General features: G+C 42.1%; 1 protein-coding gene across 1 annotated transcript in view; it reads right to left on the reverse strand.

Annotated features, from left to right (window-relative positions):
• LOC137154103 (aldehyde oxidase 2-like) overlaps positions 1–26746 on the reverse strand; it is a 72596-nt gene that overhangs the window by 12524 nt on the left and 33326 nt on the right. Inside the window, exons 17-29 of the mRNA XM_067549830.1 lie at positions 24605–24774; positions 23468–23582; positions 21938–22057; positions 21109–21205; positions 18311–18435; positions 14720–14853; positions 12770–12857; positions 10763–10849; positions 10046–10237; positions 8469–8696; positions 4984–5079; positions 2428–2556; positions 1479–1553 (exon numbers count right to left, since the gene is read on the reverse strand). Coding sequence (XP_067405931.1) covers positions 1479–1553; positions 2428–2556; positions 4984–5079; positions 8469–8696; positions 10046–10237; positions 10763–10849; positions 12770–12857; positions 14720–14853; positions 18311–18435; positions 21109–21205; positions 21938–22057; positions 23468–23582; positions 24605–24774 — 1656 coding nt within the window. The remainder of the gene's footprint in view (positions 1–1478; positions 1554–2427; positions 2557–4983; positions 5080–8468; positions 8697–10045; positions 10238–10762; positions 10850–12769; positions 12858–14719; positions 14854–18310; positions 18436–21108; positions 21206–21937; positions 22058–23467; positions 23583–24604; positions 24775–26746) is intronic.

Consider the following 26746-nt stretch of genomic DNA (forward strand, 5'->3'; position numbering starts at 1 on the left):
TCAGCACCAGAGCCAGGATTAGGATTTAGAGCTGCTCACTCCCAGTTCCATGCTCACCCAACTAGACCATAGTACTCTCACTCAGTCTTTACCACAGTTAGCAAACACCTTCATGCTCTTCAGCAGAATTAATCAGGAAATGTTTATGCACACTGATACAAACACATATCCCTACTGACTTCAGTGTGGTGGTGAATTCATTAACTAAAACCAGAAGAAATCACAATAAGCAATCTGCTACGCTCTATTTCAAACCAGTAAGATAAGGTGAAGAAACCACCCGCCCCCAAATGTATTCATGAGGGAGCATTCTTTAACCTGCAGCCCCACAAGACAGGGAGTGTCTCTTTTCTGTTTTTACAGCACCCAGCACAATGGGGCCCTAATCCTCATCGGGGACTTTAGGCATTGCCATAATAGAAATATTTTCTGCTTCTGATAATTGAGAAGCCTGAACAGTCATGCAGAACCAATTGCATCTTAGTTTAAAGAGAAGTGGGTTTTTATTAGGCATTTGTGTCAGATGAGCACAGACATACAGGGCAGATACTCAGGCATTTGCCAAGAAGATGAAGTAGGTGTGGTTAAAACTGCATGGGAATGCAGGTGAAAAAGGATCAGAAGGAAAACTGTGGTGAAGGACAGTCTGAAGCCTATAACATTGGTACAGTAGTGATGTGCTGGGAAACGCTGCTGGAAGAGGAAGGAGAAAGCTGATCTTGGTGTAATGGAAACCAACAAGGTAGATGCATCCATTGCAATCAGCAGCAATGAGGGAATGATGAAGTGGTATCCTGTGCAGGCCTAATTAGCTAAACCTATTCCAGGGAAGAGGTGCTGTGAATTGTAGCCCTCCGGTGAGGACTTCATTCTGCAATGGACAGAATGATGATGACAAGGCTCAAAGTGTGCTCTTGCTCTATGTAGATGATACTATTCTGGAGACTTTGGGAATGGACATTATATGTCAGTACATCTATTAAAAATGTTTTGTCATCACAAAGTAGAAAACCGTGATTTTCAGAGGGTTATATGTAGGAATGCAGTCAGAGCTACTACCATCCCCTTCCAAATAGTGCACATGGCCTCCCGTTCCAGGAGTAGTTTCTGATGTACACTGCACAGCTGATGCATCCATACTGTTATGTATATAGTCAGACAACACACCTCAGCCCCTATCCCATTCCAGTACAAGACCAGGTTCTCCCTGACCCTGGCCTGGATACATAGGAGGGGATGGCACAAGGGCATCTCAGACAAGGGCCAAGGACAATCTCAGGAGTTTGCCAGTCATGTGAGGGGGGAGTAGGCTACACTGTCCATCCTGAGGCACAATCCCTCCAAGCTCCCTCTGGGGCAGTGTGGCTCCACACTGCTCCCAACTCCTGCCTGTTGCTAGATGACACAGTGTAGCCCATGATTTATCAACCCACACCCTTGCCCATGATTTTAATAGTCATGTAAAAAGAAGCACTGACCCAGTCCTCCCATTTCCCTTCAGGGTTTTTATTAATGATGGGTTCCAGGCGTTTCCGAAGAATCTGACAAGCATTCTGGAGAAGAGAGAGATGGGAAACAATGAACAGAGCAAAGAAGATTAATTCAACAACAGCAGCAGCAGCATCTGCTTTGAAATTTCAAAGCCTATAGCCTTTAATATGGTAGTGATACCCTGCTAGGTATCTCTGCAGTCTGCCTCTACCCAATTCTGCTCCATGCTGCCTTTGACCTAAGAAAGCTGTTCAAGGCGAGTTTGATTTGTGTCAGAGAGTCATTTTGAGGACCATCATTCCATTACTTCCCAGGAACATCTAACCGCAGCTTCTTTCTCCTGCTAGCTGGCCAGCCATGAAGGCAGCTCTTATCAATGAGCAGCACTGGCGTCTGACCTGGTGAAACTTACCCCTTTGCACACCCATGTTTAACTGAAGGTATCACCAAGGGAAAGACAAAGACCCTGGCTCTGATCTCATACTGATTTTACACTGATACAGTGTCACTAGTTTTGGTCAATTTACAGGAGTGTCAGCAGCATCAGGCCCAAAGTACCTATAAAGGTAAAGGTGTTTCATTCTGATGGTAATCATGTCACCAGAGGCACATCCTGGAATCTTATATCAGCTTATGTTTAAGTATCCATGGTGGTACGAGAACCAATCGATTCCTCTGACTAAATCCTGCACAAGTATTTTTAGATTTGATACAGAAAAGCAGAGAGGAATAAGTTGTGAGCTAGTGTTTGGTAATTTGCCCTCCCTTAAACTGCTCATGTGACAAACAAGCAAGAGACATTCTGAGGTGATGGTACTGATATGCTCTATTGGCGTGCTCAGAAACTACAACAATGAATGAGGTGCAAATGTGCAGAGCAATATAAATCAGTTGAAAGAAGCAATAATCATAGTAATAATTCATAAAAAATGTAACCTGAACTGCTTTCCCATTGACTTCCGAGCCAATTGATCCTGCTGTGACTATCGCATTAGGCACAGTTATTGTGCTTGTTTCACAGAAGTGTACATATGACAATGGTACCTTCAATTCACGGCTGGCAATCTGTAAGGAAAGTAAACAAAATTATATCCAGTTCCACTGAGAGTTCAGCATTGACTCAAGAAAAAGAGGACTGCCAATACTGTGTTTACATAAGACCAAATTTGATAGGGGATGTCTAGTGTTAATTTGACAATGCCAAGCACTGAAATCATATTCAGCTGCTGTTTTCGTACAGAGCTACCCTGATGACATGCATATAATTGCCTTAACAGGAGGTGGAGACAGCTGGGAACAGCTAAAATTAAAGAAAATTCTCTTTTACCCTACATTTTCCTACCTTTTTCTTGGAGATGGTGGATATAGACTGGACTGGAGAGTTTAGTATCAGATCTTTCTCTGGATGAGCTGCTCTCTCTAGCTTGGCATGTGGAATATTTTGGATCAGATTTTAAATATAATGATTAGTTCTTTCTCTATTGTATTTGAAATCTCACCATTCTTTCTGCCTAGCCAAATCATTTTAAATTATTAGGTTAGTTCATATTCCAATTTACAATGTGACACTACATTCTCTTAGATTACCTCATCAGCATCCGTAATTTCAGTCCCCAAAATACCTAATTTCCACATACATTTGGTGTCTGCACACTTTCACTGTCTACAGGTATTTATATCAGAAATGCAGAATCTTGATGCTGAAGCTATAGAGATAATTATTTACACTGAAGGAACTAACACAACAGCATTTTAGTTTTCTGCATGAATAATTTTTGTCTCCCATTCATTTTGGATCCTTGTCATCTGTTGTGTTCTACATTTGGTGCCTAAATATCTTTATGGATCTGGGCATTAGTCTCTGGGCTTACCCCTTCCAGAAGTCTGGCTTTATTGGTAATTCAAAAGCAGTAACACAACATAAATGATCTGGAAAAAGCAGTGAGATGACAAAATCTGCAGATGATACAAAACTACTCAAGACAGTTTAGTCCAGGGGTGGGGAACCTTTTTTCTGTGAAGGGCCTGATGGTGGCCCTGGCGGCGGGGGAGAATTCGGTGGCGGGGGGCAATTCAGCGGCGGCGTGGTTTCACGGCGGCGGCGGAGTTCCGTGGGGGGCGGCGGGACAGTGCCCGCCGCCGAAGTCCCCCGCCGCCGAAAAGGGGCAAACGGCGGCAGGGTTTCGGCGGCGGGCACTGCCCCCCCACGGAACCCCACTGCCGCCGTGAAACCGCGCCGCCGTCGAATTCCCCCCCGCCGCTGCCGTGAAACCGCGCCGCCGCCGAATTCAAATGATTCAAATGATTTCACGGGCCGTATGCGGCCCGCCGCAGGCCGGACCAAATGATTTCGTGGGATGTATACGGCCCGCGGGCCGGACGTTCCCCACCCCTGGTTTAGTCCAAAGCAGACTGCAAAGAGTTACAAAGAGATCTCACAAAACTAGGTGACTGGGCAACAAAATGGCAGATGAAATTCAATGTTGATAAATAAAAAGTAATGCACAATGGAAAATATATTCCCAAATATACATATGAAATGATGGGGTCTAAATTAGCTGTTTCCACTCAAGAAAGAGATGTTGGAGTCATTGTAGATAGTTCTCTGAAAACATGCAAAAAAGCTAACAGAATGTTGGGAATCATTAGGAAAGGGATAGATAATAAGAAAGAAAATATTGTATTGCCTTTTTATAAATCCATTGTATACCCACATTTTGAATACTGCATGCGGATATGGTTGCCCCATCTCAAAAAAGATATATTGGAATTGGAAAAGATACAGAAAAGGGCAACTAAAATGATTAGGGGTATGGAAAAGCTTCCATATGAGGAGAGATTAATAATACTGGGACTTTTCAGCTTGGAAAAAAGACGAGTAAGGTGGGATATGATAGAAGTCTATAAAATCATGACTGGTATGGAGAAAATAAATAAGGAAGTGTTATTTACTCATTCCCATCACACAAAAACTTGATGTCACCAAATAAAATTAACAGGCAGCAGGTTTAAAACGAACAAAAAGAAGTATTTCTTCACATAACACATAGTCAACCTGTGGAACTTCTTGCCAGAGGATGTTGTGAAGGCCAAGACTATAACGGGGTTCAAAAAAGAACTAGATAAGTTCATGGAGGATAGGTCCATCAATGGCTATTAGCCAAGATAGGCAGGGATTGCTGCTTGCCAAAGATTGAGAATGGCCAACGGGATGGATCACTTGATGATTACCTGTTCTATTCATTCCCTCTGAAGCACCTGGCATTGGCCACTATTGGAAGACAGGATACTGGGCTAGATGGACCATTGGTCTGACCCAATAGGGCCGTTCTTATGTTCTTAAACCTCGGCCTGAGCCTCCACCCTGACCTTGGCTGTCATAGGTTTTCCCGGCAGGACCTCTGAGTACCATTCACCTTTTCTACTGATGCAGTCGCATGAGTATCTTTCTCATATTTTCATCTTCATTCAAATGGTTAATTCCTGTCTTACCTGTAATATCTTGGTGTGAATTCCTTGTCCCAGTTCAATTCCACCGTGAGTCACCAACACAGACCCATCTGTATAGATATGGACCAGAGCTGCAGCCTAAAGAAAAACCAACAGAAAATTGTTGTTTAATTAATTAAGGCTGACGCTAACTGTCATACTGGCTGGATTGGGGGGAGGGGTGGGGGGCACTTATTATATTGTTTAAGATCAGTATGTCAAAATCATAATAATTCACATGAGATATGCCGTGTCAGGTACTGTTAGAAAGGCTATAATGTGCTAAGTAAGATATAATGTTTATTATGTTCATGTGTTATATGTGTAATGGAAGTTATGGATATGGCTGATATATCTGTATTTCAAATTGTGCTGTGTCTGGGTGACACCCCAGACAGGGTGGCTGCAGCTCAAGCGTCTGCTTAATGGTCCATTAAGGAAACTCACAGGTATGATGGGCCAGGGGGAGAAACCAGGGATATACCTGATGAGTCACCAGTCACTCATGTGACCCTGGACTCCAACTTATTCCTGTAAAATTCCACAAGCAGCATGGCAAAGGCCAAAGGACATAAAAGGCAGCTGCACAACATCCATTTTGTCTTCAGTCTTCAGCCTACCTCTGGATCAACTCATCTACAACTGAACTGAAGCTGTGAAACAAAGGACTGAGACCCATCCAGGTACTAGATGTATACCATCTCCAAACTCCACAATTCCATTAGAAACCTAATATATATGGACTTTCAAATCAATTGTATTTGTCTGATTGCTTTAATCCTTTAATATTTCTCTTATAGTTTGTTTCTTTCTTTTTATAATAAACCTTTAGTTTTAGTTACTAAAGGATTGGCTGGCAGCGTGGTATTTTGGGTAAGATCTAAACTTATATTGATCTGGTAATGTGGCTGACCCTTTGGGGTCAGGAGAAACCTTTTTGGTAAAGAGCATAGAGTTTAAATAACTGGTCTCTTTACTGGACCTAGTAGCTGATTGGGAGCCAGAGACTGAAATGCAGTAAAGGGGGCTGTGTATATTTTTATTTTGGCTTCTTGATAACCAGTGTAGGGAATCAGAAGCATTGTTTGTGGCTGGTTGGGAAGTCTGACTTCAGTGTCACCCCACCAGTGCTGGGAGAATCTGCTCTCCTTTTACAGCCTGACCTGACCTTGGCATTTTCAGGTGGCTACCCTAGGCATGGACGGGTCACACTAACATCATAACCATTTTCAACAAGAGGATGTACCAACAGGAGCAGGGAGGGGGGTCAGATTTCATTCTCAGAGGGCACAGCAATCAGGGCATTGTTAAGAGGGTAAGGGAGTCCTCCAGCTGTCTGACAACAGTTAGCAATTTAGGATGAGGAGCCATTTTGCTAAGCAGTTTATTGTTAATTGGAGTTCTGCAAGGCATGCCATCATTCATTTCAACAATTTATTTTTTATTTTTTAAAACAGTTATTTTTTTTCTTATTGTGAAACTGGGAGAATGAGCTTAGTCATCATCTCACTTCTCCTGTGAAGTATTTTTAAAATCAAACACCATTTCCTCCTCACCAGGCAGTGTCTGATGCTGGGCTGCTGGTCCTTGCGGACAGTAGGCAGTGTACTGGCTTTGGGTGTGGGAGTGAGTCAAGTTGCCCTCTAGCAGCTTGCCCACAGACAGGATAACAGGCTATGAACAGCTGTAACTATGAACAGCTACAGAAATTCTCCTTTAGATCAAGTGGTAGAGGCCTATGTTTTAGAATCGAAGAATCCAGATACTAGTCCAAACTCCTTCTGTGTGTGTGCGCATGTGTGTATGTGTTTCCACATGATTTATATTGAGTAATTGAGTCTGTTGTCTGCAGCACAGATTTGTTACAAATTCATGTAACTATCTGGCCACTGTTTGGGACCCTTCTTTGTTGTCAAGTGAATTGACTGGGACCTACTTCATTATCTGTCTGTTTTTACGCTGGCACATCCATGCTATTAGTTAGATTCCAGAAGGGTAGCTATCTTAAACTGGGGAGAGGATGGGGTTATGCAAGTAGTAAATTTGAACAGAAGTGATAAACTTCCATTCATGATCATCCATCAGGAAAAGTAATCTCTCCTGTGCATGATCATAAGGATAAGTCTATCCCATGCAAGCCATCTACCCACATGCAGGAACAGGAGAATACAATGGAGAACTAAACATGAAGCTGGAAAGAAATTATTCATATGCTATGCCTTTGCAATGCACCCAGGTCCCAAGAGCAAAAAAGGACTGAGCTTAGCAAAGTGCTATGAAATTCAGTGCCCATCCGACATCTTTATATTTTAAGATCTATTATTATTTCTATGGGGGAGAGGGAGGCTGCGGGATGCTTGAACTTTCCAAGGGCTGAATCCCCAAGTCCTTAGTCAGTTTTAACTCAGGCAACACTCGCAGGTTTCAGTTAGAGTCTTGGCTGAGTAAAAACAGAGTAAATACTGAATACGTTCTTTAGGATCTGGTCCTATATTTTTGGAGTTGCTCATCTTCTTCTCTGTCTTTTCTGATACTTTTATACCTTAATTCCTCTTAACTAACTTTAATTAAAAAATAAATGTACTCTTTTGCTGAATTTCCCCATAGGGTTGAAATTCACCCCATGCAGAAAGTCAGCACAAGGCCAACCAATTACTTAAGCCTTATTTTGAGAGCTTAGGTGAAACTTAATGGTGCCTCGTCTTGTACTGATCCTCTGCACAAGGGTGAATTTCCCCTTTGGGTATGTAACTTGCAGCCTCAGTGTTCTACTGTAGCCATTGTTGGGTGAATTATTTGAAACTCTCTCAGAGCTCTCAACCTTCAAACTTGCCAATGTATAACACAAGCAACCGAAATGAGCGAAATATGAAACATCCGGATTTTGTCGTGCATTGCACTGTAGCTCATAGATTAGAATGTTTTGGGTTTTTTAAAGAATATCAAACCCATTGTAAAGGATATTTTGTGACCATATGATTTACATAAAGCAAAACTGTAAAAAGTCAGACATTTACATCATGTGCAGCCATAAGGAACCCCAAAAAGATCATCAGTAGGGTTTGAACCTTCAATTCCCCAGCACAAGCCTCTACTGCTTCAGCTACAGAAATAATCATTACACTTATTGTGGGCCAGCAATTAAAAGGAGCATGAGACACATTTTGCCAGTGAGCTACACAATTATTTGCTAGACAGGTGTAGAATTCTGGAATCAGGAATCCGTGGTTCTACTTCTGGCTAAGGGAGGAGAGTGTAGTCAAGTGGTTACAGCAGTGGTTACAAAGAGGACAGCCAAGTATGTAGATCTGGCACATTCATTCTGAAAGGAATTGTAGCTGAGTGGATGAGACTTGGGTCTATCATATTAGATACCCAGATGTGTGTCTTTCTCTCCTCCTCTCCCCCTCCTTCATATCTGTGCTCCCTCTTATTCTTTAAGAATGCTGGAGCTCTTAGGTCTTTAAGGCAGCGCTTCAAAAGCTCACCTGGTGGTACTGTGTAGCATTAAATCCAACTGTAAACTTCATGGGAATAATTGCAATCCCTTTCTTCTTCCAGTAATTCTGCTTGTTAAATTCTTCCACAGCTGTTTTCCTGCTATAGTATTCAGACTTCTCCATACATTCTTTCCAACATTTCATCAGGTTTGTTGCATCGAGCTCCTCTTTGAAGGGAGTTAGATTAACTCCTTTGTACATGTTTATCTCCCTTATCTGAAAAAGAAGGTGAATAAGCTGATACAAAATATTTATATAGTGCCAAAACAGTGCACACAGCATTTTACAAATATAACGACACATTCCCTATCCTAAAACACTGGTAATCAAAGTGCCTGATTCCATCAGCCTTACTCACATCAAGTAGTAATTATGTACCTGAGTAGTCTCAATGGGAGTACTCACACGTGTAAGTACTACTCAATGTAAGTAAGGCTTGCAGTATCAGGCCAAACACATGACAGAAGCCCTGGGGAGAATAAGGGTATCATTAATGATGAGAGAAAAGGAGGAGAGGCTGCTTGAAGACAGGATTTGAAGGAGGAAAGAAAAGTCTCGAGGCAGAGAAAGATTGTCACAGATGTAGGAGTCAGCTTTAGGGAAAGCACAAAGCTGAGAGCAGGAAAAGGAAGCAAAGGGTAGAGCAAGGCCTAGGAGCTGGGAAGGCCGTGGGCAGTGGGATGGGGAAAGGAGAGTAGAAATGTAGGTTAGGTAAGGCTGTGTGGGCCTTGTAGGTGGAGCCAAAAAGCTTACAAGGGATGTGGTAAAGCATAGAAAGTCAGTGGGGGGATTGGAAGAGGTAGGGAGAAGGCAATATTGTTGGAGTCCTGGGAAAGGAAAAGTACTTTAGCCGTCACACTTTCCACAGACTAGAAGCCGGGTGCAGGCCAAAAAGGAGGAAGTTATGCTAATCTAGGCAAGACATGACCAGGGCATGGACAATGACTTTAGTAGTGGATACCAGGAGAAAAGGGTAGATATTGGTGATATCAAAGAAGGAGAAGGAAAGGGAATTAGTGAGTTTGGATATGAGGGGACAAGTTAAAAGAAGGGTCAGTTTGATAATAAGATTATAGGACCAGGTAATTGAAGCTGTTGGTGAAGACAAAGAACGGAGATAGGGAGGTTAATAGGAAAGATGAGAAGTCCAGTTGGGAGAGGCTGAGTTTCAAACAACAGCTGGATGTCCAGGAGGAAACATCAGACAGGCAACTAGACACCAGACTGAATGGAAAGGGGAGAGACTCTATTACAGTGACTGGAGCTGAACACATCAGATGTGAGACTTCCAATTGAAGAAATAAACTTCCATCGACAGATTCTGTCACTGTATAGTGTATTTCTTCATGAACAGCCCCACTGCCATCAATAAAAGTACTATTTGTACTTAGTATGAGTAAAAGTGGTGGGATCTGGCCCAATATGAATCTACTTCAACAGAAAGAGCTTTTGAAGGTTTAGCTCCCCATCCTTTTGACACAGGAGTTTTGCAATTGATTTGAGATCAGGAGTAGAAGCAGGCCTCTGTTATGTCTTATTTTATTTGTTAAACTCAGTTAATTTACCTTCTCATGCGGCAAGCCAGTTTGGGTTGCTACCGCCGCTATCCAGGATTCTGTAAACAAACCCGATTGTGGAAAGCCAAATCCTCGGAACGCTGTGTTTGATGGCAAATTAGTCTTGCAGGCACGTCCCCGCACTCGGAGGTTAGGGATCTTGTAAGCATTATCCGCTTTTAGCACAACATACTCAATTACCTGTAGTAGGAGAGATTATCCCTGTTAAAGTGGTTTCTTTTTCTTTAGAATTACAGTGAAACCTGTGTTATTAATTGGGACTGACAAAATGATGTTGCTTAAAGATGGAGCAGAATTATATTCCGGGGGCCTGATTATTCTGCTGCTGCTTACAGTAAATCAAGAGTAACTCTGTTGAAGTCAGTGGAGTTACACTAGTGTAAAACAACTATGAGTGAGGAGAGAATTAGCCCAGACTGTAGGGTGGTTTATTAAGCTAGGAAGTTATATAATAGGCATGGTATCTTGGGCAGGTTTCACTGTAATCATAAATTTGTACTTCCTATGTTCTTTAAACCTGATAGGAGACAGAGGCCTTGTTGGGCTACTGAAACAAAAATCCACGCCACAGATGCATTTCTGCCACAATCAGAGAGTCATACTTAACGAGAACAGACTCATTACTTACCAGAAACAAGTCTGAACAAGGACATTTTCCTTCTGTTTTGTGGCCAGTGAAGTTACCACCAGTTTTGAAGAACTTACCAGTTCAGACTCATCTAGTGTACATCCAGCATTAATGTAGCACTCAATATCTGCAGCTATGATTCTACCATCATTGGTGAATCCTACCTGCAACATTGTAACCAACACATTAGAGGACTTTTCAGACATTTATGACAACTTGCTCTTTGTAACTGAACCTCCCTGGAATACAAGTTAAAAACGATATTCAGACTTCTGAACTAGAGCTTGGCAAAATATTTCAGACATATAGTGTATTTGCTGAAAAATGTAGATTCAGGTCATCTGAAACTATTTGCGAATTCTATCCAAATATGCCCAATAGGTTAGGCCAAAATAATAAACTTTTGGGCTAGATTCACAAGGGGATGTAGGCATCATTCACAAAACTGACCTTCATAGGAAGATGCTGACCAAAGGGGAAGAATTTGGTTCATGCTCAAGGCTTTTTACTACTCAGGACACGTCTAGATCTATGTTTTTCTTGCTTATGCAGTAGTCCGCAGCATAGGAGCTATTTAATTGATTACAGTTATTTACCCATTGCCTGCTGCCTTTTTCCATTGCGAGAGCCTGAAGAAAATTGTGAGTAGTGTATTTAGAAGACCTTAGAAGCCTAATGCTATGTCTACATTACGAGCTCATGGGATGATTCTCAGCTTAAGTACAGATACTTGCACTAGCTCAGTGACAGTGAGTGTGAGTATAAATAGAAGTGTAGCCGGGGTAGCCCAGGCAGTGGTATCACGGCTTAGCTATGCTGAGTACAAACCTGCCTGAACCCTGTGGGTGTGTACTCACCAGTGCTGCTGCCTGTGGCTACACTACTACATATACTCGTGGTAGCTCGATGACAGCTAGCATGGGTCTTTGTACACAAGCTGGGAATCACACCCCAAACTCATATTGTAGATGTAATCTGTTTCAGTGCTCATTTATAATGTTCCTGTTTAATATAATTGTTTTAACCTCCTGGGGACCATAGGAACATACCTGACTTACAGATTCTCAACTCTGAGGAGTGAGGATCTATGAAAGGAAATTGCCTTTGGAGCAATTGTAGTTCTCTCAAGTTAAAATCCTCCACATGGGCCCTGATCCTGCAGTCCTTACTCAGTCAATGCTCCCAATGACTTCATAGAGACTTTGCTTGTATAAGGCCAGGAGGACTGGGTCCATATTCTCTTTAATGAGAGAAAGTGTCAATCCATTGAAACATCTGAGAATTGTTTTTTCAAGAGCTCTGAACAGATGAGACAGCTGCACAATTTTCCCTACACAAAGAGGTTAGTATATGAATTTATTTTCATGAGCTTGTCTCTGTGTTCTCAGTACACTCCAAATGCCCCATGGAGTCAGCAGGAGTTTGGTGTGCACAAGATTGCAGAATTGGGCCTCAACTCTTTACTTCTATTCTCTTTTATAATTAAAATGTCATGGCTCAGGAGTATCTTTTAAACAAACCAAAAAGAAGACACAAGAAAGTACCATGACATTGGCCGGACACGACCCTGACTATTTTGCTTGTACACTGCATCCATTTCTCGCAGGTCTTTTCTCTCTTATCTATTTAGATTGCAAGCTCTTGGGGCAGAGAGGATGTTTCCTTATGTGTTGTACAGACTACAGTGGGATCCCAATCCTAACTGGATCCTTTGAGCACAACTGCAATATAAATATACAAATAATGCTACAATTAATAATACAAGCAAACAGTGCATGTATTTTGCAGAAGGACCCCAGAGAAGGATTCAGTCCATTCAAGTTTATTCTTGCTAAATATTCATTCTTCTTCTTTTAATCATTTTTGTACCCATTAATTTTATAGATATTTTACAAAAATAATATTTAAGAGAGAAGAATCAAATTAATCAAAATAAAAACCCAAATCTAAACCAATCAGGGACCAGATCCTCAACTGGTGTAAATTACTGCAGCTCCATCAGGTTCAGTGAAGCTATGCCAATTTACACCAGCTGAAGATCTTGCCCTACATATTTCAGTGATCTGTTTTCCCCTCCCACTTACTTTATATTTTCCAAAGAAAGGGTGTCGGCCTCCAGTGATTAGCATATCCTCATCTCGCTCCAGAGTAAAGCGGATTGGATGCCCAGTCCTAAACCAAACACAAAAGATTCACTTATCAGTCCCATCACTGCAAGTTACCAGGAAGATAAAGTTATTGGGACAAATTCTTCCAGTGTAACTCTACTGAAGTAAAGATGAACTAGCCTACTATGCTTCTCAAGTGCTTGTTAACCTCACATTAACCATTTATTGCCCTAACACGGCAAACTGTCCACTATCATGTGGGTATATTTTAGACTCATCCAGAAAGGGAAAAGAAGATTTTAACATTTGTTCATAGAAACAAACAGGGAAACATCTTGTCATCTGCCTCTGCTTAGCCTCCCCACTTCATCCTTTTACACCCTGTGAACAGTGGAGCTCCATCGCATTCCCCACAAAGCAAGGTTTGGGAGGATGATCTGTGGCAGGCTGTGTCATGAGGCTATGGGATCCCCCTCTGTACAAATCAGCCAGCTACTGACCCTCATGGGCCAGGGGAACAGCTGCAGCAGGGGCCACTGTAGCCCCAGTGCTGCAGTCACAGCTATGGATCAGCTCTGTGGTGTAGTGGAGATGGATTCTCTTCCTTTTCGTCTCTGTGAAGCCCCTGCCACTCAGGCATGGTCTGGGGGAATAGGTGGGAGATTTGGCTCATAAACATCAGCAGATTTCTTAACTCTCAAGTGAATGAGACAAAACCAGACCTTTAACCTATTATGCCCCACACATGTTAGTGTGTTAAAGAATGTCCAATCCCCCTTTAATCTTCAACCGCAACTACAGGCCTCAGCGGAATAAGTTGCACTGTGCTTGTTTAACAAGTTGACTACAGCTGAATGTCCAGCCACGTCCAGCTAGGCCACACCTACTGTGCTGCTGGATAGATCAGATGCGCTCTACTGACTTGAATGGAGATTCAATAGGCAACTGTAGCATAATGAACTGTGCAGCACATTACCCTGGAACAATAGGTGTGGTGCAAAACTAACAGTGAAAGCGTTATTATGGCTTGTTTCCTTAGGTGGGCTCCCTATACTCAACACAGCACTTTTGGAGGGGTGGCTGTAATGATTATTATTGACAATGAAATATACCCACAAACAAGCCTAGTCATAAATAGATCAGTATGTTTTGGTGAATGGCAGCAAGAATACCCTATTACAAATACAGGGGGATGACTCAACAATAAATGGATGCCAGAAAATTGCACCTTGTTTATATACTTATGTCCAAATTCTGCCTTACTTTCTAGTGTAAATCTGGATTAACTCCATCGACTTTGGTGGAGTTACTCCAGATTTGGAATGACATAACTCAGATCAGATTCTAACCCTAGCTGGTTATGTCCATCTTACTTTTCTAGTTGCCTACATGCCCAGATGATCCACGTCTGGCTGTACTATATAGAGAGAATGGGTAGTTGCCTGTGGCAAAATGTTGTGTACGTACTTCTGCTGGTTACTACCAGTTGGTAGAGATGGACATTCACTAGTTTGCTTTGAGGAGCAGAACCTCTACAGCTAGCCTTGACTTGGTCAATAAGAACTGAATGCAGTGTGCAAAGCACTTACATCAAATATCTAGGGTGAAATTCACACCACCCTCACTGAACAACACCTGATTGAACGGGCTTTATATGGGGATCTCCATATGAGGAGATCCTCCATGAGAGCCACTGCATAGAGGACTCTGCACAGGTCTTCTGTCAGTGGGTGAATTGCACTGCCAGCTGCACTGAAACTATTCAGGTCGCTATCCAAGATTGCTTACCAACGAGATGGTAAGGCAGAATGAAGTGTGTTAAGGCTGATCATGTTATCCGTGTTCGTGTCAGAGGTTCCCTTACAATTCTTTCGAGTAATTTTAATTCGTTTAAGTAAAATCACTGAAAAATCCCATAACACTTACTTGTGTGCTGCCACTGCTGCAACTGCTGCGAAAAATGCAGGCTTTGTAACCTTCCCTCCAAAAGCTCCACCAACGCGTTTTGAGTGGCACATGATCCTACTGGACTGGACATCTAAAGCTGAAGCCACTAATTCCTATAAAAGTGAATTTCTAGGATTTTATACCGGCTATTTACCAAAACCCATAATAACAATGCTTAGGCTGTCACAGCTACCAATTCATAAAAGAAATAAAGAAACAGGGTTAGATTCTCATCTAAGTGCTACTAGTGCCAACCAGGTATAGTTCTGCAGAAGATAATGGAGTTACTCCAGATTCACAGTGGCAGAAATGAGAGCAGAATCTGGTCCTTTTAGAGGAGCAGATGCTGAACTATAGCTCTGGAAAATACACTTGGCTAATTTTAGGGCAAACTTTGATACTCTCCATCTAGAACTACAAGACAGATTTGCAGCGGAGTACAGAGTATCCACCAAGCTAACCAGCTGCTTGGAAAAGATTGACTGTTTATGCTATTTAACAGAAAGCAGCTGTAATATTTCTCTTATCTTGCAGTGCAAATACTGGCACAGTACCTAATTCTGAGAATCCTTACTCAGATGAATGCCAGTAGGTATTTGTCCAAATGAGGACAACAGGACCAAGCTCTTTAAACTGAATTGCAAAGTGCTAAAAATAAACCACTAAATAAACACAAAACTGATTAACAGCACAGATCAGTAAGGGGTACATCTTAGTCTCACTGACATCAACAGTAGTTTGGTCACTGATTTCACTGGGACCACACTCTAGCGCTGTGTATGCAGTACTGCTTTCAAATACATTTCTTCACAGCATAAGAAACGGTTACATATGGTAAACTGTGGTTCTTTAAAGATGTGATGCAGATGTGTATTCCACTTAGGCATGTGTGCACCCAGCACACCTGAGCTGGAGAAATTTGCAGACTAGTCCTTGTACAGGGGTGATAGGCACGCCTCATGGCCATAGCCCCTCCCCTGGTTACATGAGGCAGTGCCACCCCGACCCTCCTCAGTTTCTTCACCCTGAACACCCTAAAATGAGACTGATGCAGAGGGGACAGAGGGTGGGTCATGGAACACACATCTGCATCATATCTTGAAGAACCACAGTTACACCAAGTAACTGTTTCTTCTTCCAGTAGATGCAGCCATGTATCCCACTCAGGTGACTCATAAGCAGTAGACCCACCCCCAAGGAGATGGGATTCAGAGTCAACCTAAAGAAGGACTTCAGGACCACTCTACTAAAGCTTGCCTCTGCTCTGGAAGATGTGGTTATGGTATAATGGTGCATGAATGTATGTACTGACCACCACGTAGCAGTCCTACAAATGTCCAATATGGGAATGTTCCTGAGGAATGCTACAGACGTTGCTTACACCCGTGTAGAATGAGCTCGCGCTTGCTGAGGGGGTGTAACCAAAGCTCTTTCATATGAAGTCTTGATGCAAGTTGTTATCCATTTGGAGATCGTTTGCACTATGACACAAACAAACGAGGCAAAGCATGTAACGGTTTAGTCCTGTCCCGATAAAAGGGTAGACATTGCCTGACATCTAATGTTTGGAGACGCTGACCCACTGGAGATGAATGAGGCTTGGAAAGCACATAGGTAAATATACCGCCTGTTTCAAATGAAACTGAGAAACCACTTTAGACAAAAGCTTTAGATGCAGTCATAAAGTCGCTTTGTTTTTGGAGAATTGTGTATAAGGAGGCTCTGCCATCAGAGCCTGCAACTCACACACTCTTCTTGCAGCTGGTTTCTGACACAAAAGTGGAAAGGGACAAGATACCAGGGGCTTGAATGGAAGTCCCATTAAGGCTGTTAAGACTGAGTTAAACTCCCACAGAGGAACTGGTTCTTGGACCGGAGGATGTAGATGAAGGATCCCTTTTAAGAATCTTACTACCATGGCATTGGAGGAGACTGATCTTCCCTCAATGGGGGATGAGATGCCAATATCGTTGCCAGATGCACTTTCAATGAAATAAGCACAAGCCCAATGAGTGAAGGTGCAGCAGGTACTCCAAAATGTCCTGGGTAGAGGCCAGCATTGGCTGATTCTGCAGCCTAAGGACCACACTGAAAATTGCTTCCATTTTGCTGACCAGGCCATCCTGGTGGAGGGCTTTCTACTGTTAAGGAGGACTTGTTGACAGCTGCCAAACACTGCTCTTCCTCCTCATTCAGCCATGCAGCAGCCACTGGCAGAAATGATTTTGACATAGTGGAATCTAACAGGGTCCCAGTGAACTTGATTTTCTGAGAGGGAGCCAAGGTTGACTTTCCAGTGTTTAGGATGAGACTCAGGTGGTTGAGCAAGCGCAATGTGGTGCCAACATGAGCAAGGGCTTCCGTGCTGAAGCAGACTGTGCAGCCTGTTTGAGCAGGTGCTGTGTTAGGCAAAGGTCTCGAGCACTTCAATCTGGTTCTTGAATGATCTGCAGATTGCACAACACTCTTTAATGTGGGCCTCACTGAGACAGAGCAAGCACTACGTGTGGGTACTGGTGTTGGGGATCACTCCCCCAAACAAAGGACAATGTTTAAACCCTGGTGAGAGCATCATCGAGGAAAATTACACTGATACAACTCACACTACTCTAACTAATACTAAGGGTACTACTAATTATATATAACAAGAGAAAACCTAAACCAGCTGAGGGGTTGTGAGATTAAGACCACATAGAGCTCTGACTCCAGCCCTGGGTGGTAAGAAAGAACAGAGGAAGGGTTGGGGTGGCACTGCCTCATGTAGCCAGGGAGGGGTTATGCCATGAGCCGTGAGCACAGCCCCTCTATAGGTACTGCTAGGCAAATTGCTCTGGTTCTAGTGGGCTGGGTGCATACACACAGTTGCATCTACTCAAAGAACTGAAAATTGTTCCTTCCTACAGGCCCTGGTCAAATTCTAATCAGTTAGAATTTAATTCTGCAAACCTGTTTTGCATCAGTATTCTTTGTTCATGAACATTAGTACCATTGAAGTCAATGGAACCTACTCACATGAGGAAGTCAACTTGCTTGAATAAGTGTTTGGAGGATCAGGTCCCAACATCACTACCACCTCACTGACTTCGGTGGGGTTTGCCACTCAATTGACACTACTGTAAAACTGTGTTATCCAGAGCTGTAGTTAAACATCATCCTTGCTATTCAAGATCTCTACTAATATTATTTCCCTGCAGTGTAGACAGGGAGGAACAATGTTATGAACCAACCTACAAATCTGCACAATAGAATTGTGGAGGTGTCCAGAGAGAATGAGATCAGTAGTACCATTCTGTATACCAACTGGTAACATGGTTCATTCATGTCTACGCTGGACTGGGCACTCAAGGTAGCATCTTGCTCGCAAGAACCATTATTACAGCACAAGTGCAGAGAGACAGGGCTTTATTACCCAACAAGATCCCAGTCAATTAATCTGTATTAGGAATGTCATTAGACTGTGGTAGGACAAACACAGAAAGCCTGAACTCAGGTCTTTGCAAGGCCTTGCAGTCTATTCTTGAAGTTATTTGGATGGGAAAGAGATTGCTATCCAAAAGTGCTTTTTATTACCTGTACGAAAGCCGCATCCTGAGTGGACACATGCACATCCATTTCATTATCCTCTCCTCTTGGAACAACAAGTACACTGTTAGTTTCCAGGTAAAAGTGTTCCTGTCCTCCAATGTGGATTTCACCTGTTACAGTCAGAATCACAGGAAAAGCCTCAGCTGGTGTTTAAAGCCATATGAGATCAGAAGATGTGTGTGCATGAGAGAGAGTTTTTCAGAGAACTCAGATAAATATTTCCATTCTTTTTATCATTTTATTATATTTCATTTTTCTAACTTGCCTCTGTGGGACCCTGATGTGTTTATTTGGAGAAAATCTCTCTCTTCAACCATCTACTCCTTGCCTAATTTTCTTATCCTCGATAATAGTGGTGTCAGTTAATATCTGATACATTCCTCCATCAAGGGGTTTGATACTGCAGGTCTTTTCGATCTCTAGCTACTAAGTAATCTTACTGTAACCCTTTCTCCTTTTAAACATCTCTGTAAGATAAGGAAAACTTTTCATCTTGTTTCTTTTCCCTCCCTTTCTTACTTGTTCTTTTTGTATTTGTATGCCCCTCTCGTATTGCGATTGCCCTTTGTTCTACCTAGTCTAGTCACTTTCCTTTTCTGTCGTGTTCCTTACGTGAATGGAAATCCATCAGCGCATTACAAAAGCTCTTTTGTTGATGCTCTGTATTTTTTCTCCTTTGTACTGAAAGCCTGGGTTGATGTTGCACTAGCAGTTGCCCATGAGGCGTTCATGCTTGTGCAGTTAAGTATTAGGGTTCAAAGCTGCAGCCACAAGAGGTCGACATGATCAAGCGCATGTCAATATGTATGTTGTGTAATGTTCAGTGACAAGAGGGTGACAATCATACACACTGGAACAGATATACAGTAGAGGATAGTGGGGGTAATACACACTGGGGGAGGGCAAACAGCAAGACTGGCACACAAATGTATTAACTGACTTGGCATTTATACTTGGCTCATTACAGAGCTGCATTCTTTATTCTGCATGTCTTGGTAGCTTGAATACACATTTTAGTAAGACATCTCTAAATGTGAGTTCTACTGTAATGACTAGTGTGTGTGCATGACTAGCCTCTGCTGTATGGAAGTGAAACTACTCAATTGTATATTCTAGACCCTGTACTGCTAAAAGCAAATGAAGATTCTCCTTTAGCTCAAGGGTAGGAACATCTGCTTTTAAAACAGAGAGTTCTAGTTTCATTTCAAATGATAACAGCATTCAGAACAATGACAATCATGAAATTCTAGACAGTAACAGATTGGTTGCTATATTCTTTAAGACAGTAACATATACATATATTGTTCTGTAACCTTTGCTAAAACATTATTTAGCTACTTCAGCTCACAGCACTCCACAAATCACAGATATCTCTACCCCTCCAGCAACAAAATACAGCATAGGGACTATTTTACCATTAATGGAAGAATGCTGTCAAAAACTGTGACTAAAAGGAGGCACTGATCATTCCTTCACAGAGGGAATAAGTCCTGGATTTGAAGGGCTTAAGTCCGCAATAAGCCCTGCATTTAAAGGCCTAAGTCCATGATTTAGCACAGATTTGTCAAAATGGAGTTTGTTCCCTGATGAATAAAGAGAAAAAGAGTCCCTCCAAAGGTGCCGTAAGTACGAAAACAGAGGGATATCTTTGGTGATTCTCTAAGACCTGGTCTACACTTACTGGGCGATTCGGCGGCAGTCGACAGGAGTTATGCAAAACGAAGAGTAGCTTGCGTAACTCACGTCGACTGCTCTGTTTCCCTTCTGCGTGCTGTCTACACTGTGCTGCGCCAACGGGAACAGCGTTCCCATTGACGCAGCGCTACGCTACTTGAGTGGGTGGATTTACTCAGTCAACTTCCTGATCGATTGAGCGGGTCTACACTACCACTCAATTGATCCAGAAAGATCGATCTGGTGGTGGCGATAGACATGGCCTAAGAGATAATGCGGCAAGAATTTACAAAATAACGTTTCAAGAAGTGCTACTGAGTGGTAGAGAAGACACTAGCAATGTTAAAATCTTTCACTCAATTATTTGAGTGTTTGCAGTCTTTGTTTTAAGATAACAGAAACAATAATTATATGCAAATTAAACAATTAAAATATACTCTCTCAGCTTTTTATTCAAATAAAAATAAAACAAACAAAATCAGTAGCTAGTCACTGAGCTCTTACCAAGTCTTGTTTTAAAATTTGTCACTTTCTTCATATGCCAAAAAACTACTCGTTTTCTTTATTAAATCTTATTTCCCTTAAATAGATGGAGTCACCTAATGTAAGATACTTAATTCATTATTCTATTTTGGGCTATATTAAGGATGAATATACAGTATGTCCTCTCTCTTATCAGTATAATCTTTGGGAAGAGATAATTTTTTTTAAAGAGGTCAATGGCTCTCCCTCTGTTTTAATAAAAATGAAACGTTGATTACTCTGCCATCTGAGTCACATTGGGGCAGTTGCTGTCTGATCTCTCATCATCTCTAAGATTTATCTTGAGTCAGAAATGAGGTTGTGTTATGGGGGGGCCTTAATTAAGAGTACTAGTTAAGCCCCACCTAAAATAGACCTTTTCCCTCAAGGGTAACATGCACCTTTAGCTCCATTTTACCTGGTTGAATTCTACCTTAAACCCAGCCTAAACTTTGGCCTTTTCCTAGTCAAGACATGCTCACAGTAAGTTCCTCAGAGAATTCTATACATTCTAAATTGGCTTGAACCATCTATTGAAAATCAGACTCAATCAGAGGGACTCCCACCCAGTGCATGAAGCAATTTACCTTCAATGATTTCATCAACAGACTTAAATCCTTCTTCAATATTTCCTTGTTCTACTTTCTTTACTTCTCCAAAGTATGAATTGTGCTTTATTGCATCCTGCAGCAAGGAAAGAACACATACAACTCAACTGAAATACTGCAGACAGCACTAGGGGATGTTTTGTACAGTCATATATTATCTATCCAATTACCTCCTCACATAGTCAGATGTGGGTATTAGAATCAGTGGGACAACATCTACGTTGTCGAGACAGCATTCTGTTGTTGCTGGTTTTTCTCTCTGTTTTTCTATGTGTGTGTGTGAGAGAGAAAGAGAGAGAGAGGTACTAAAAGTAGATAGGTGTGTCTGTGAGAGAAAGAGGGAGGGAGATACTGCCTGATTCTGATAACCAATCAAAATCAAACACTTATGCAGGATACACGGTGCCAGATGTTAGCTGGTGTCACAGTTTACTTCAACGGAGCTATACTGATTCACTCCAGTTGAGAATCAAGCCCACAGAGAGATGGAAGTGCTCAGTGCACACTTCTTTGTTATACTGCCTTGCTGTGCATCTCATCCCTGTTGTGCAAAGATTAGCCTCTCACACATTAGATGAATAGGAAACCACTAAGCAAAAAAGCAAAGACTTTTATACTTCCAAAAAATAAAAATGCGCAAATGATTTTTATACTGTGAAATCACAACCAAAACCCACCCTAAACAAACCTATATTTGATGCCAAATTAAAACCCACAGCCTGACAGAGCTCTGCACAAGTAGATAAAAAGTGAGTGAAATGATACAATGGCTTCACAAGACAAAGAAGAGAGAGAGTTGGATTATTACCTCAATAGTCAGAATTGGCACCAGATCTTCATACTCTATCTTCACTTTTTCAACCCCTCGCTTTGCCTGAACATTTGACTCTGCAACCACAGCACAGACAATCTGACCCACGCAGATCACCTGCAACACACCCAACATATATAAACTGGTGATAACACTGGGTTGATTCCATTACTGGACAGTGTATGGGGGGAGGGGTTGTGTTCAGTGCTTACATACACTCTGTGAGTGAGTGCAAACCATATTTCATTACATGTGAGAAGTGCTATTGGCAACAACCAGCTATTGCTGATAGCATTTCTAGCATTAGAAATACCACTAACATCTATGAACTTGACTACAGTGAGAATATGCCCTGATCCCAGCTGCTGGGGGCTGGATTAACCCTAATTTCAGCAGGGTACCCCAACACAAATCACACCTTTCCTTGTCTACACTGGGGTTTGCACTTACACATCTATGTCAGGGCCTAGCCACTGATGCATGGAATCATGGTAAATTCCCAGTGCAGTGGGAGTGAGGGAGAATCAAAGTGCAAGATGCCAGTGATCAGTCATCAGGGGAAGAGAATGGCTGACAGGAAGAGGGTTTGGGTGAAGAGGGAAATAACAAGAAAGAGCAAGAATGGAAAAGGGTCCAGGTCTGTACAAGAGGAAGAGTGGGGAAGGGAAAGGAAGGGAAAGAGTTCAGAGTCAGCTGGGAGGGAAGAGAAAGGCCTCTTGCCACAGTATACACAAGTGGCCACCTCACAGTGCAGCCTGGGGGCCTCAGAGCAGTCCTGCATGCAGCCCTTCACTCAGTTTCCCTTCTTGGATCCCCAAATAAACTCCACACAGGTACTTCCAGCCCAGTCACAACAGCTCTCTATGATCTGATGTATTAACTCAAAGTTCAAAACTAAACACAAAAGTCTTCCCTCCAGCTTCAGCGGGTACAGCACAAACACCCCCGGTTTGGTCAGAGTCCTTCCTAGCTGGAGCAATTCCTTTGGTCTCTAGGGCATCACTACATGACTCTTTCTTTCACTCTCTGCAGTTTGACTACAACCTCCTGAACTTCCTCCTTGCTGCAGCCACCTTCTGCTCTTTATAAGAAATTGCCTGATTCCCCTCGGGGGTGGGATGAAGGGGCTCATTCTATAATCAGGGTTGGCTTGGGCCCAGGCTCTCCCGCCCAAGGGCAAACCATCCAGACATGGGTCATTCCCTCCTTCCTGGGTGTAGCTCCATCCAGAGCCATGAACACCTTTTCAGTCAGCCACAAAAGTCCTTAAAGTCACTGGGGAATGATTTAAGGGATCCTTCCTTATCCCTTTGATCCAGGAACTGAGAGTCCTGTACAGCTCCTGCTCCGAACATCTCCTGGCAGTGCACTGTGCTGTCAGGCCAGCATTGCACTAATAAACATTGGAGTGATTTTCACAGCAGGTTTTCAATAAGCAAAATATTTGCAAAACTTGTAAGTTTCCTTCTTCATAATAAATTATATTTCATTAAAGGCCAAGACACCTCAGCCAGAAGCAAGAAGTACCTCATCTTCTGCATATGCTTGCTCATCTTCAGTGCCATTTTTCCCTGGAACATCTTTTGCTGTTACCACATCAACCACCCCTGGCAGTTTGAGGGCCTCTGATGCATCAATTGATCTGGGAGGAAGAATATAAATGGCAGTGCCACAATTGGTATGTATGGGACAAATATATTGAATACAAATGATTCCGCAAGCTTCAGGACAAAGAAACATAATACCCTTTGTATCCTCTTCAGATATCTTAATGTTTGAAATGTGTTGATTAGTATATTGTGGAAAAAATAATCAACTGCTCTAGTGGCATATTTGAAGAGGAAAGTGGGGGACAAGCGGTGGGAAGGAACAAGGGACAGGGACTGGCATAAATAGTTATTTAAATTGTAGTCCTAGTATGTAGAAAGTTCAAGAAATCCCAATATATATTTTCCCTTTTGTGTTAAGGGCTCCACGCATTCAAATGTGGATTCTTTCTTATCTGACACCAACAAAGCATAAAAAAGAGATCCTCATCTCATAATGTAAGTTAGTCCTAGGGATGGCAGTAGGACAGTCCTTGTGCATTTGTGTTTGTGCATAGCTTACAACAGAAACATTCAAGAATCAAAATACATTCTTCTGTGCTTGTACAGTGCCCAATATAAATGGGCGCTGATCCGGCAACGTGAATATTAAATACCATTAATAACAGTGAGTGTGGGAATGAATAAGGGAATGGCATTGCAGTACCAGCACGCTTTAACAAGGTGATACCGTGAAGAGGACATGGAACAATACTTATGTAAGACCAGACCTGCAGAGGAATATTCTGGAAAACCAGGAAGTGAACAACACTCCTTGAGGAGTTTGTAAACTGAGGTAGCTCCAAGGAAACTGTCTCCAGCTGTACATTTTTCTTTTCCAGACAATAAAACACCATATTTAAAAGCATTAGCTGCAAATACTCTCTCTTCCCACATGAATTACATTTACATCTATCCCTTGTTTCCTGATTTCCTTTTCCACCATACTCTATTCCAGCCGTAATCCAATAAAACTAAAATGCTTAGTTAGTATGATCCAAGTCTGTTAAACAATGTGGGAAGCATCTAAGTGACCTCATACACTAACACTTTTCTTACATCTCTTTTATTTACTTACAGAATCTTTGCATGGGCCCTGGAACTGGTTACCACAGCCAGGAAGAGCTCTTCATCCACAGCACGAATGTCATTGCAATAAACAGCTTCACCAGTGGCATGCTTAATGCCAGATTGGTGCATGATGGGACGTCCTACTGGATCTTGGGGAGGCTGCCCTGGGTCTACATCCTGTTTAATAAGAATGTGTTATCCTAGATTGAGAACACTAACTACAGAAGGCCTTATTACTAATGCCTTCTGAAATCATTTAGCCATTATAAGAGTGTGTCATTAAATGCACATTGAAATTGCCCAGATCTTGTGGCTAGGGCATTAATGGGTAACAATCTAAACACAAAGTTCTGTGTAGTCATTTCATTTTTATTGTTTATATTACCTTGGCACCTAGTGGCCCCAGCTGAGATCAGGGCCCCATTGTGCACACATACTAAAGAGACAATCCTTGTCCTGTAGAGCTTACAATTTAAACAGATAAGACAAAGAGTGGGACAGAAAATAGAGGTAAAGTGATTTGTCCAAGTTCACACAGCAGCTCAATGGCAGAGCTAGGAACAGAATCAAAGTCTTCTGAGTCCCAATACAATGTCCTACCCACTAGACCATGCTGCCTCTTATACCAGGCTCAGGGAGCTATTCCACAAACTTAAATATCACAGCTGTTTCAAGCAAGCTAAAAATGAGCGATATCTGGTACCTGTATATGAAAAAGGTATTTGAAACCTAATCTGTATTAAGTGATCACTTTAACCAAGCCTGCCTGCCTACCTGAAAGAAATGTATGTTCTGGCCTGTATAAATTACCCTAACAAAACTGGTCTCCTTCAGGTTTCTGCTAATTAAATCCCTGTCAACCTTCCCTTCTCTCATTTAAAAAAAAGTCCTGAGTTGATAGCACTGAAAATGTAGTTGCCCATAATGGCAACCTTCAGTACATAGCTCTGGTACTGTCTGCTAATGATACACTTAGAGAGACAAGGTAGGTGAGGCAATATCTTTTACTGGACCAACTTCTGTTGGTGAGAGAGATGAGCTTTTGAGCTTACACAGACCTCTTAGAAGAGCTTACCACCTTGCCTCTCTAATATCTGGAGACCAACACAACTACAACACTGCATACGATACACTTGACATTAGTCTGAAATGACCCAGCCATGATGGATGGTCAAAAATTTTCTGTCAAAACTTTTTTTCTATGGAATGCTGCATTTTTGACTAAATGAAAAATTTTGTGGAAGAATCAACTTTTTAAAAAAAATTTCAATTTTTCAGGAGAAAACTAGAAGCAAACATTTTCAGCTGAAAAAGAGTACTCAAAACTGCTGACATTTTTTGGCGGAAAACTGCTGAAAAGTGAAACCTGCACAACACCTTCAAAAGAGCTTAAATTCCTAACTTTGCTAGACACTAAAATCATGGTCTTAATAAAGACACTGGTTTTATGGCTCATTGCAACAATCTGTAACCCACTAGTCCCCCTTTTTGTGTCCTATGACTGAGGGGTGTTAACAGACCAATTCACCTTGAATTGTCCCTTACAATGTGTGTTAACTATGTATGCTAAACAATTTGTTACACCTTGTATTTCTGAGACATGAAGAAGAGCTCTGTGTCGCTCAAAGCTCACCAACAGCAGCAGTTGTTGGTCCAATAACAGATATTACCTCACCCACCTTGTCTCTTCCATATCCTCGGATCAACATGGCTACAACACCACAGCAAACAACTTTTGAAGACTCAGAGGCAATGCAGTGTTATTGTAGCCATGTTGGTCACAGGATACAGAGAGACAAGGAGGGTGACGTAATGTACTTTATTAGACCAACTTCTATTGGTGACAGAGACCAGCTTTCAAGCTTCACAAAGCTCTTCTTCAGGTCTGCGAAAGGTACTCTGAGGGCATGTCTATACTGACGGAGGCAAACTTGCTGCCGCCAGATCGATCTTTCTGGATCAATTGAGTGGTCAATGTAGACCTGTTCAATCGATCAGGAAGTCGACTGAGTAAAACCACCCCCTCAAGTAGCATAGTGCTGCGTTGACGGGAACGTTGTTCCCGTTGGCGCAGCACAGTATAGACACCGCGCAAAAGGGAATCACAGCAGTTGACGTGAGTTACGCAAGCTACTCTGCATAGTTTGCA

This window comes from Emydura macquarii, unplaced genomic scaffold, assembly GCF_026122565.2.
Source record: "Emydura macquarii macquarii isolate MOO-44397 ecotype Brisbane River unplaced genomic scaffold, CSIRO-AGI_Emac_v2 contig_1253, whole genome shotgun sequence".
NCBI classification, from domain to species: domain Eukaryota; kingdom Metazoa; phylum Chordata; order Testudines; family Chelidae; genus Emydura; species Emydura macquarii.